The 11,169-nt window shown below is 42.7% G+C and overlaps 1 protein-coding gene across 1 annotated transcript in view; it reads right to left on the bottom strand.

The window, feature by feature from the left end:
* LOC102498102 (L-lactate dehydrogenase B chain) overlaps positions 1-846 on the bottom strand; it is a 1,091-nt gene extending 245 nt beyond the window's left edge. The window contains exon 1 of the mRNA XM_027773872.1: positions 1-846. This exon is cut by the window's left edge and continues 245 nt beyond it. Within this exon, the coding sequence (XP_027629673.1) occupies positions 1-784 (784 nt within the window). The 5' untranslated portion in view covers positions 785-846.
* Positions 847-11,169: the final 10,323 nt, after the last annotated feature.

Raw genomic sequence — 11,169 nt, 5'->3', positions numbered from 1 at the left:
TCACCCAGTTGGTATATCCTTTTAGCTTGATGACTTCATAGGCACTTTCAACAACCATCTTATGCACTTCCTTCCAATTTTCGCTGTCATTGTCTGTCCCCATTTCTGGATTCAGTTCCTGGAGAGAAACACCTGCCACATTCACGCCACTCCACATGTCCGCACTTGAATCACCATGTTCTCCCAAAATCCATCCGTGGCAGCTGGTGGGATGAATGCCAAGTTTTTCAGCAATGAGATAGCGAGATATAGCAGAATCCAGATTGCACCCACTTCCGATCACACAGTGCTTGGGCAAGCCACTTAGTTTCCAGGTAACATAAGTGAGAATGTCCACTGGGTTGGAAATCACAATTACGATGCAGTTGGGGCTGTACTTGACGATCTGGGGAATAATGAATTTGAAGACATTAACGTTTCTTTGCATCAGGTTGAGACGACTCTCCTCCTCCTGTTGACGGACTCCAGCGGTCACGACCACAATCTTGGAATTGGCGGTCACAAACACAATCTTGGAATTGGCGGTCACAGAGTAATCTTTATCTGCCACGATTTTAGGTGTCTGAAGAAATACGCTTCCGTGCTGCAGTTCCATCATTTCTCCTTTGAGCTTATCTTCCAAAACATCCACCAGGGCAAATTCATCAGCCAGAGACTTTCCCAGAATGCTGATCGCACACGCCATACCAACTTGTCCAACACCCACTACAGTGATCTTATTGTTGGGGACCATTGCCTCTTCTTCTGCAACTGGTGCAATGAGTTTATCCTTAAGAGTTGCCATTGTGCACAGGGCAGAGAAAGCTCTCGAGATGGCTGGAACAGTCGAGCTTAGAGGACAATGTCAGCTGCCTCATTTAACTTTTTCTGTAAAAATCTTGCTAGGATTTTGCTAGAAATTGCAGTATAGCAGAATTTCAATTTTGAAAAAATTGACCTCTTAACTATGCTGTGATGTGCAGCACATTAAAATGGTATGTTTTTCCATTTTGCATCTTTGAATTCTTTCATCAGCACTTTGTATTTTTATAACACATTCCATGTTTTGTATTTCCTTTTTTTGAATGATCTTAAATAGCGCTATATTTAAAATTTTGTTGTACAAATGTCCATTGCTGTCATATGAGAATATAAGTTATTTTTGTATGTTGATCTCATATCCTGCAGCCTTGCTAAACTTATTAGTTTTAGGGTTTTATTTTTGTAGATGTCTACATCTGCATAGAGTGACAATCTCTGTTCTTTCATTTTGATCTGTATTCCTTTGTTTTCTTATCTCATTGCTGACTAGAACTTCCAGCATTTTCTTGACTATGAATGTGAGAGTAGCTATGCTCGTCTTGTTCCCCATCTTAGGGGAAAACATTAGATCTTTCAACATTTAGTATAGTTGTGATTGTAGGGTAGTTTTCTGTTTTGGTAGATATTCTTTATTAACTTGAGGAAGTTTTCCTCTGTTCTGGATGTCTGAGAATTTTTGTCATGAATCAGATTGAATTTTGTACAAGGACTTTTCTGCATCAACTAATAAGATAATGTGAATTTTTTTCTTTAATCTGTTATTATAATGGATTTTTGGGACTGATTTTAACGTAGAAGAAATTTTGCATCCTTAGAATATGCCCTACTTGTATTGTGCCATATTTCCATATATTACTGTTCTTATTTGCTAATATTTTGTTAAGTGTTTTTTGGTTCATACTCATGAAGAATATTAATTGTTATTTTTTTCTGGAATATCAAGGTATCTTTTTTTTTTTTTTTTTTTGAGAGGTTTTCGCTATAGGGCACGTGCGCTCGCCAGAGAGAGAGAGACATAGAGACAGAAAGCGAGAAATCACCCCCCAGGGGGGATGGTCACGCCGCAATCCCTTCTCCATTCTCCTCTCGGGATCCTGGGCACGCACGCACACGCGCCCGGCGTGAGATTTAAGCCACCGGTCCGAGACGCGAACTGCGGTCGACTACGTGGGAGTCCAGCGACATAGCCATTACGCTAACTGCTGGTTCCCTGGAATATCAAGGTATCTTAATCTGTTAGTGCATTGCTAACAGAAATACCTGGGACTGAGTAAAAGAGATAGAGGTTTATTAAGCTCAGGGTTTGAAGGTCAGGACAAGGGACCAACTTCTGGTGAGACTACACCGTGGGGGAAGGCAGGATCTTGGGCAGAGTGACCGTCTATATTTCTACTACTTTGGTCTCCTTTTTTTCTCTTATAAACACCTCAGAGCTCAGTCATGAGGGCTTTGCCCTAATGCCCCTCTTAGAACACTATGAAAGAATTAAATCTTTACTTCATAGTCTTACAATTTGGCCAAATCCCAACATAGGAATTTGGTGGATTTTAACCTATAGAAAATATTAACTTCATAACTAATTGAGAACCATTCCCTCCTCTTCTGTATCAAAAAATATTGTGTAGAATTGGTGTTCTTTAAGTGTTTGGTAGAATTTTCCAAAGAAACTATCTGAGCCTGGAGATATTTTAAAGGTAGTTTAAAATTGTGAATTCAATTTTATTAATAGTTATAGGTCTCTCAAAGGTCTAATCATGTTGCATATGTTATGTAGTTTGCATTTTTAGAGGAACTGGCCCATTTCATCTAAGTCAAATCTATGTGTAGAGTTTTTTTGTAAAATGTTCTTGTCTTTTGATGTCTTCCAGGTCCTTAGTGATATTCCTGCTTTGTTCGTAATATGAGTAATTTGTGTCTTTTTTTTTTTTTTTTTGTAATATGAGTAGTTTGTGTCTTTTTTTTTTTTCTTACTAGAGGTTTGCTCATTTTAATGAACTTTTTATAAAACCAGCTTTTTGTTTCTCTGTTTATTGCTGGGGAGACTCAGCCCATTGGAATCTCTACCTGGGGTGTGAAGGTTCTTGGCTTCATGAAGGAAAGAATTCAAGAGAGTGCCATTGAGGGAGAGCGTAAACGAGTTTATTAAGGAAAGCATACAGAGTAGACTACTCCATAGGCGGAGAGCCCTGTGAGATGAGATGGGTGAACAGTTTCATTCAGTCATTGAGAGAAGCAGAGAACCATTACTAAGAAGGAAAGGTAGAAGGGCTATACCCCATAGGCAGGGCAGCTCTGACCTTTGGTGTGTGTCTGGCTTATATGGCTTGGTTTAATGCCGGGCTAAGTAAAGGGTGGTTTATTCATGATTTTTCTGGGAATGGGACAGTTCTTTTTTCTGGAATCACTGTCCCTTCCATTTTTTGGCCTTATTAGGATAGTTCTGTTCATTGCCATGGTTATTACAAATGTCGTGACACAGGTGAAGTGTTATCTAGCACATTAATACAGCACAGTGGAGGTTTAATGAGTCTAAAGGTTAGGCAGTGGTCATTCCAGGTGCCATCTTGGTTCCAATGGTTCAGTCACTTCTTGTCTGTCAGGTTTTAGGCTTTTGGAATATTCCTTGACTGATTTTGGAATGTCCCTTGCCCCATTCCCTTTCTGTCTCATATTGGTTTTTCATTTTCCATTTCATTGATTTCTACTGTTACATTTAATATTACTTATTATTGTTATTTTGGTTCTATTGTAGTCAGGGAACACACAATGTAGGATTTCAATCTTTGAAGTTTTTGTTTTGTTTTATGATAAAAGATATGCTTTATCTTGGTGTATGTTTCATGGATACTTGAAAAGAATGTGTTTTCTGCTGCCAGAGAGTGGACATTTCTATAAATTTACATTAGATCCTTTTGACTGATGGTTTTATTAAGTTCTCTTTCTTGCTAATTTTCTATGTAGTTGTTCTATCAGTTGTTGAGAGATGGGTGTTGATGTCTTCAACCATAATGAAGGATTTGTCTATTTTTCTTTCAGTTTTGGACATAGAAACTAAGAGAAAGCAAAGGAGTAGGACAGCAAGGCCAGCATGATGAGAAGGTAGGGTTAGCTTCCTTGGAGATAAGGGCCATTAATAGGGTCTTGAGTCAGCCTAAAGTCTTTCAGCAGTTTTCAACAGGACATAGCCTGACCATAAGCTGTGCGACTGGAACACAAGCAACTGCAGTTTAAGGACCAGTCAAAACCAGGAGGACCGAAGTTGATCTGGACATAAACTATGCCTCATTTCTATGCTAAAAATCACACACTTGGGTGGAGATTTAGGATGCAAAGGATACATACATGCAATGCAGGAGGAAGCATTAACAGCTACCATGTCTGCTTGGGAAAAAAAATTCCTCCTCTACATGACTTGACCTCATGATCTCCTTCCTAGTGCTCAGAATAAACCCCTGACCCATCTAGAGGAAGCGCGACTACTAGAGTCAGCTCACACTCTGAGGAGTCTGCACTGTACTGCCATAAATTCTGCTTTGCCTATTTCTGACTTGCTCTTGAATTCTTTCATGTGCAGTCAAGAACCTTCACCCTGAAGAGGGTTCCTGAGCTCCTCCCCAGTGACAGTTCTGTCAACTTCTGTCAACTTTTTGTATCACTAACTGTGACTCCGTTGAGACAAACAATCATAGGATTCCTATATAGTCTTCGTGGATTAACCCTTTTATTGTGTAATGTTCCTCTGTATCTCTGGTAGTTTACTGTGATCTGAAGTTTACTTGATCTATTAGGATAGTCATTCACTCTTTCTTTTGATTGTTTTCATAGCATATCTTTTTCTAGATTTTTAATATCAATCTCCTATGTTACTATAGTTGAAGCGAATTCTTTGAAGACAACATAATTGAATCATTCTTTTATCCTCTCTGTCAATCTCTGCCTTTTAATTGTTGAATTTAGAATATGGATATGTACATTTAATTTAATTATTGATATGTTAGGGTTTAAGTCTGCCATTTTAATGTTTTTGCTTGTGTTTTGTGGTTTTAATTTCTGTTTTATTTTTCCTTGGAATGCTTGAACATCTTTTAGACTTATCTATAGTGTTTTTTAGTAAATATCTCTGGAGAGATTTTTCAGTAGTTTCTCTGTGTTATATTACATATACATAACTTATCATCGCCTACTATAGTCTTAATTTTACCTGTGTGTGTAAAGTGTAGACAACTTCTCCCTTTAAGTTCTTTACTCTTTCCAAGTTACGGTACATTTATATTGCATATCTAATCTACCTATGTCTAAAACCATAAGACAGTCTTATAGTTTTTTGCTTCAACTACCAGACATAAATTAGACTGTGCAAAAAGGATGGAACAAGATTCACTCATCTTGATTTTATAGCCACGGCATCCTTCATTTATGTGAAGATCGATTCCACAACTCTTCTGAGTCTTGTTTCCAGGTAAAATCTGTTTTTAGACTTCATGTGGCAGGATGTCCTGGCTCACAGTCACATACTGTCAGGTGTCCTCTGCTTGTCTTTCCACAGGTGGGACTTCATGAACTGAGTCCAGTGCTCCAGGTGAGGGCTAATTGGTGCTCAGTCTACCAAGACCATCCCTTTATTGTGCCAGAACTACCCCAGAATGCAGCCCAATTGTGCTAACCCTTTAGGAGACAATATTTCTGCTGATTCCTTGAGTAAAATCCTGAAGAGTCAAACATGCTGCTGCTAAATTGTATCTGCCTCACTTTTAACATATGCAGTTGGGTTTCAGTCTCACAGACCACAGACGCTATTTGTCCTTAGAGGGCTACCCTAATGGGATTTAGCCTACTTCTGCAGCACATCACAATATTTGGGGTCTTGATTCTGTTCCACCACATGCTTTCCTCTCACAGCTTCTTTACATCTATGGATCCAGTGAATTCTGCTGACCCATCCCTCCTCTTGCAAAGTCAGATTTTGAGGGACTCAGATGGGGTAGTTCAAAGTTTCTTCAGTCACTCACTTTGGTGGCACCTCACAGAGCCTGTGTCTGAGTAAGCCTGCCTCTGGTCCCGGCACTTTGCTAGCCCACCAAACTCATGGATATAACCAACACTTTTGGTTTATATGCATACTACTGTTATTACTTTGCAGGTTTATTAATTCTTCCCAGGGTTTTCCTATCAAGATTAGTTTCTTCCCATACTTGTTTTGTCCCTCTGTCCACCACTTCCATAATGGAGGAAGGACTGTCAAAGGGCAATTGCTCCTAAGGCTTCCTCTGGTAACTCAGCTACCAGAAGAAGCCAAAGTAATTCCATATTAAATGTGACATAATAGATGAGCCCAGAAATGGTTTGCTTCCTTTTTACTAACTGATCTTGCTTTACTGTTTGGCTTATAGCAAAAACCTAATCATGGGACCAGCAGGTGGGGTGGTGGTTAAGGGTGCTGGACTCTCACATGGCTGACGATGGTTCAAGTCCTGGACCTGGTGGCTTGCTTTCTCACTTTCTCTCTCTTTCGTTCTGTCCCTCTCTGGTCGAATGAAAATAAATAAATAAATAAAGTTGAATAAAATAATTCTTAAAAAACTCCCTAATCATAGTTTGCTGAATTTTAACAGGAGCTGGGCCTTGAAACCACAGCTAGAGAACAGATGTTTTATGTAAGAAAACAAAGAAAAGAGATGTTGGCCTTAGAGGGAAGTGACCCTGTGCAGAGCAACTCTGGGGTCAGCAAGAGTCTATGAGGCTGTGCAGAGAAGCAGGTAGCACAGCACCCTTCCCATTTTCCTTATCTTCTTTCCCCTTAAAACTCACTGCTTTCAGCCTGAGACTGATCTCAGGACGGTCTTTGAACATGAATTCACTGTCTTCCCAGGTCACTGGTTTCCTGAATAAAGCTATCTTTTCTTTCCACCAACATCTGCTCTTGAACATTGGCCTGTCAAGTGGTGGGCAGCTGAACTTGGGTTTGGTCTCTAGGCCAGAACTTTCCAGTCTGGTTACACTCCGAGTTGTCTTCGTGGCTCTCTGAACCAGTCCAGCTGATTTTTATTCCTTTTGAGTTCAACCATGTTCCAGAGTTCCAAAGTCAAGCCAACCCCTCTTTCTTGTCTGCCATCTTCTCCCCTTAGTCCTTACAGTCCATGAGCCCCAGCGCCAGCTTGCATTCACTTCATCCCCACGTATTTCTTACGGAAGATTCTGCATGACTTCAGAACAGTCATTAATGTTTCGGAGCCTAAAAGGACAGGGTGAAGGGTAAAGGATGGAGCCTGGTGGCACTCACAGAAACTTCTTCCAGGTTGTCTTCATGCTTTCTTTATCTCAACCTGGATAGATACTCTGCAGCTCACACCTTCTGAGGTCTCCTGGCCCATTTTAAGCCTTCTTCCTACTCCTAAACTTCTGAAATCATTTTCTTGGAAGGTCAAGACCAAAGTAAAGTAGGAATTGAGGAGTTCCATTTTCTTCAATGTAGCCAACAATATTGTGTCGTTAGCCTCAGACTTCAGTTTGGATTTTTCTTGGACTTCTTGCTGTGAATATTACTGCCTCAATATCTTCCCCTGTGGTTTAGTTTGTTTAAGGTACACCTGGCTTAGAATTTTCTTTTTTTCCTTTTCTAGTTTCATGATCATTCCCAGTATCTGAGCGAGATAGAACAAAATTGGAAACAGTATAAATGAATGTAATTTTTGTTTTTTAAAGAGGCAGATAAAATGGAGATCAGTTTCTTAAAAGAATGAAGAATACTTATTTATCTTAGGCCTGGTAAGGGAGTAGGGCTCTCAGTAGCTGGGAGACAAAAAGGGTAGCACATGGGAGACTCAGGGGAAGGAAGGCTCCCGGGAGGGAGCTTCCTGCCCTGACAGTCTGTGCTCCTGCGTGGCGGCTTCTTCCTGGCTCTCCCTAGGCCCATCCTCTTAAATTGTGTATGTGCCTGAAATCAGAGCACCCTTTCCCCGGTTCATTTGGGAGATGTGTGTGGGCAAGAGCTACAATAGTACACTTGAAGCAATGAAAAATTATTTACTGAGCACCAACTATGTACTAGGCCCTTGAAAAGGTCTGCAGGTTGAGATGAGCAATATAGCTCCAAGAAATTCAGGAACTTGTGGGAAATCAGATCAATGAGTACCTGGCAATTATACAATGTGTAAGTGCCCGGGTGGTGGCATGCATGCTGTGCAGCGGGAGTGGGAGAGGCCCAGCCTAGGGAAGTCAGGGAGCCCATGCCCATCCGAAATCAGAATATTATACCAAGCAGAAAGAGGAATGCTCCAGCTGGATCCTTGCATAGATCTACAGACAGTTCTATATATAGAAGGGTAAATGTCTTCCCTGGGACCCCTCCTCTGGCCTCTGTCTCCCTGTCTTTCACTCAAACATACACTTTTTGAGAGGTATTTGCTATAGGGTACATGCACTTCCCAGAAAGACAGAGAAAGACAGAGAGACTGAAAGTGACACACATGCACCCGGCATGAATTTAAGCCACCGGGTCTGGGATTCAAACCACAATTGACTACATGGGAGTCCAGTGACATAGCCATTATGCCAACTGCTGGTCCCATAATCCTCTATATTTAATTTCTTTCTCTTTGAGTTGGCAACTCAGCAATCTCACACTCCCCCATTGGCAGTCCAACAATGCCAAGTGTGGGAGGGGATGGGGCAGTGGTACCTGGTAATTCTCTATGAAGGTGAAAGGTGCTCATGGCCAACATCCCACTGTGGGTCTCTACCCTGGGAAACACCAGAAACAGCTGGGGAGCAGCAGGCACCAGTATTGTGTGAGCAGAGCCCACACATCATCGATGAATGGAGGAATAAATGGGGGGTATCCATGCAGTGGAATGCTGGAAAGCAGGTGAGGTAGATTCACATTTACCAATCTGAATAAATCTTCTAAGTCATAAGATAGAGAGAAAAGAAGTGTGTTTTAGGAAGATATGGACAGTATCATTTGTAGAAAGCTAACAAACCACAAATGAGACTGTAAAATGTTTCTGTACGAATAAATATATAGTGAAAGTAAAGACGTGTGCATGACAATGACAGACGGTGAGTTCCTAGTAACTGCTACCTTTGCAGAGAGGGGAAGGGGAACGCGACTGAGGAGAGGCATACAGGAGATAAACGATATCTGTAAACTAAACTAAATAAAAAACTAAACTACCCTTAAACTAAAAATAAAATTTTGCGCTCCCCTCTGCACACATCACTAGCTACTGACCTTTCTGTCCTCCCTTTTGTAGTTGAACTTCTCCCAAGCACAGTCTAGACTTTCTGTCTCTGTGTTCTCAGATCCCATGCATTCCTCGACCTGCTCTCATCTGGTGTCTGCCCCCACCAAGGCTCAGCAACAGCTGTCAGCACGACCCCTGGAGACCTCCAGGTCATGGAATCCCACAGGCAGCAGAATTGTGGTGTGGCGGCCCAGGCATGTGGCAAGCACAGAAACATGAGTGAATGTGTCATCTAGTTTCAGCAAATCATTACGTTTATTTATTTATTTCTTCATAGACAAAAGGAGAGAGAAGAGGCAGACAGCACCCCCAACAGGATCCTCACGCCATCATTTACCCAAGTCTCGGTCAATCAGGATCATGTGTGCGCCTGCCCCTGGCAGGCCAAAGAAGACCTTGGTACGTGAACCCTGGACCTTCCTCCATAGCCTCAGCATCATGGATCATGGTGTTACCACATCGACACCAAGGCTGGCCACAGTTCTAGCAAATGTTAACATTGTTTTTTACTTACACCAGGTTTCCTTCACCTTCCTTTATTTCTCCTCTCTCCCTCTGTGCAGTCCTATAGTCTGTGCTTCCATTTCCCTTGCCACCACCCTGCCCCCCCATAGTAAAGATCAAAGTGGCCCTTTCTCTCTCTTTTTATTTATTTTTTTGGAGAGGTTTTTGCTATAGGGAGCGTGTGCTCGACAGAAAGACAGAGAGAGACAGAGAGACAGACAGCAAGAAATCACCCCCCAGGGGGGATGGCCACGCCACAATCCCTTCTCCTCCATTCTCCTCTTGGGATCTGGGGCACACACACACACGCGCGCTCGGCATGAGTTTAAGCCATCGGGTCTAGGACTCGAACCACGGTCGACTACATGAGAGTCCAGTGACAGCCATTACACTAACTGCTGGTCCCAAAGTGGCCCTTTCTGTGTACCAGTCCCATGACCTGGAGAGATTCTTAGTTGCCCATGCCTCAGTTTCCTCATGATGCATTCATGGGGACTTGCAAGACCTAACACGTGTAAAACTCTCAGAGCAGAGCAGGCTGTGTGGTGAGGCTTCACATGCTCTCCTTGGGCTCCTGCTGTGGACACTGAAAGTCTGTCCATGCCCTCTCCTTCAGTGTTTCCTACACTGTAGGCCAAGAAGGCTTTGAAAACAAGCCCTGCCTCTGTCCCCAAGCCAGCTCAATATCCTGTAGCTTCTTGCTGAAGTTTTCAGGAACCAGCTGGCCAGGTCCCTGAGTCTGCATGGTCTGGCCTTGTTCCCTCATCCATGCCAGCCCCTACTCATTACAGCCTTCCACAAAACTGCCTTGCCTGGCAGGCCCTTGGGCATGCTGCTCCATCCTCTTGGCCTGAGTCTGTCTTGGCACCATTGCCTGCCTGGTTACTGCTCACCTGTCCTTCAGACCCACCAGGTGAGGGTCCTTTTGCATTATGGGCTCTTACAACGTCATGCATCTCTTTCCACAGCACTTCACAGTGTGTGAAGGTAGTTTTATTTTTTATTAATGTAATAGTAATCTATTGAGCACCTATTATGTGCTGGGACCCATACTGATGCTGGGACATAGTAGGGACATAAAAACACAGTCTCTGTGTCCAGGAGCCTTCAGGCCATCAGGAAGCAACACCAAGCAGACGCCTCGGAGTGGGAAGAAGCTCACAGAGGAGAGCTGTGTGTGAGATGAGATATGCAAAGAGGGTCTGACCTTAGTCCATAGCCTCCCGAAGACGTCTCCAAAAATGCTGCCTTAGTCTGTTTGTATTGCTATCGTGGAACACCTGAGACTGGCTGATTTATTTAAAAAAAAAAAAAACAATCAATAAAGAAAAAAAATGTGTTTGGCTCACAATTATTTGGTGGCTGGAAAGTCTAAGACAGTGGGGCCAGCATCTGCTCAGCTCTGGTGAGGGCCACATGCTACTTCACCTGCTGGTGGAAAAGCAGAAAGGCCAGTGGGCACAAGGACAGAGACCAGAAGTGGCCGACTTGCTTTATAACAACCATCTCTGTGGGACTAATCGGTGAGTACCTGCCCCTCCTGGGAGACAGCGCCGATCTGTCCTTGAGGGCCCCCCCGCCATGTCCCTGCACCTCCCACTAGGCCCACCGCCCGCCACTG

The sequence above is a fragment of the Tupaia chinensis genome, unplaced genomic scaffold (assembly GCF_000334495.1).
Source record: "Tupaia chinensis unplaced genomic scaffold, TupChi_1.0 Scaffold000386_1, whole genome shotgun sequence".
Classification (NCBI taxonomy): domain Eukaryota; kingdom Metazoa; phylum Chordata; class Mammalia; order Scandentia; family Tupaiidae; genus Tupaia; species Tupaia belangeri.
Note: the sequence above shows the minus strand (reverse complement) of the source record. Positions and strands in the feature narration are given on the sequence as shown.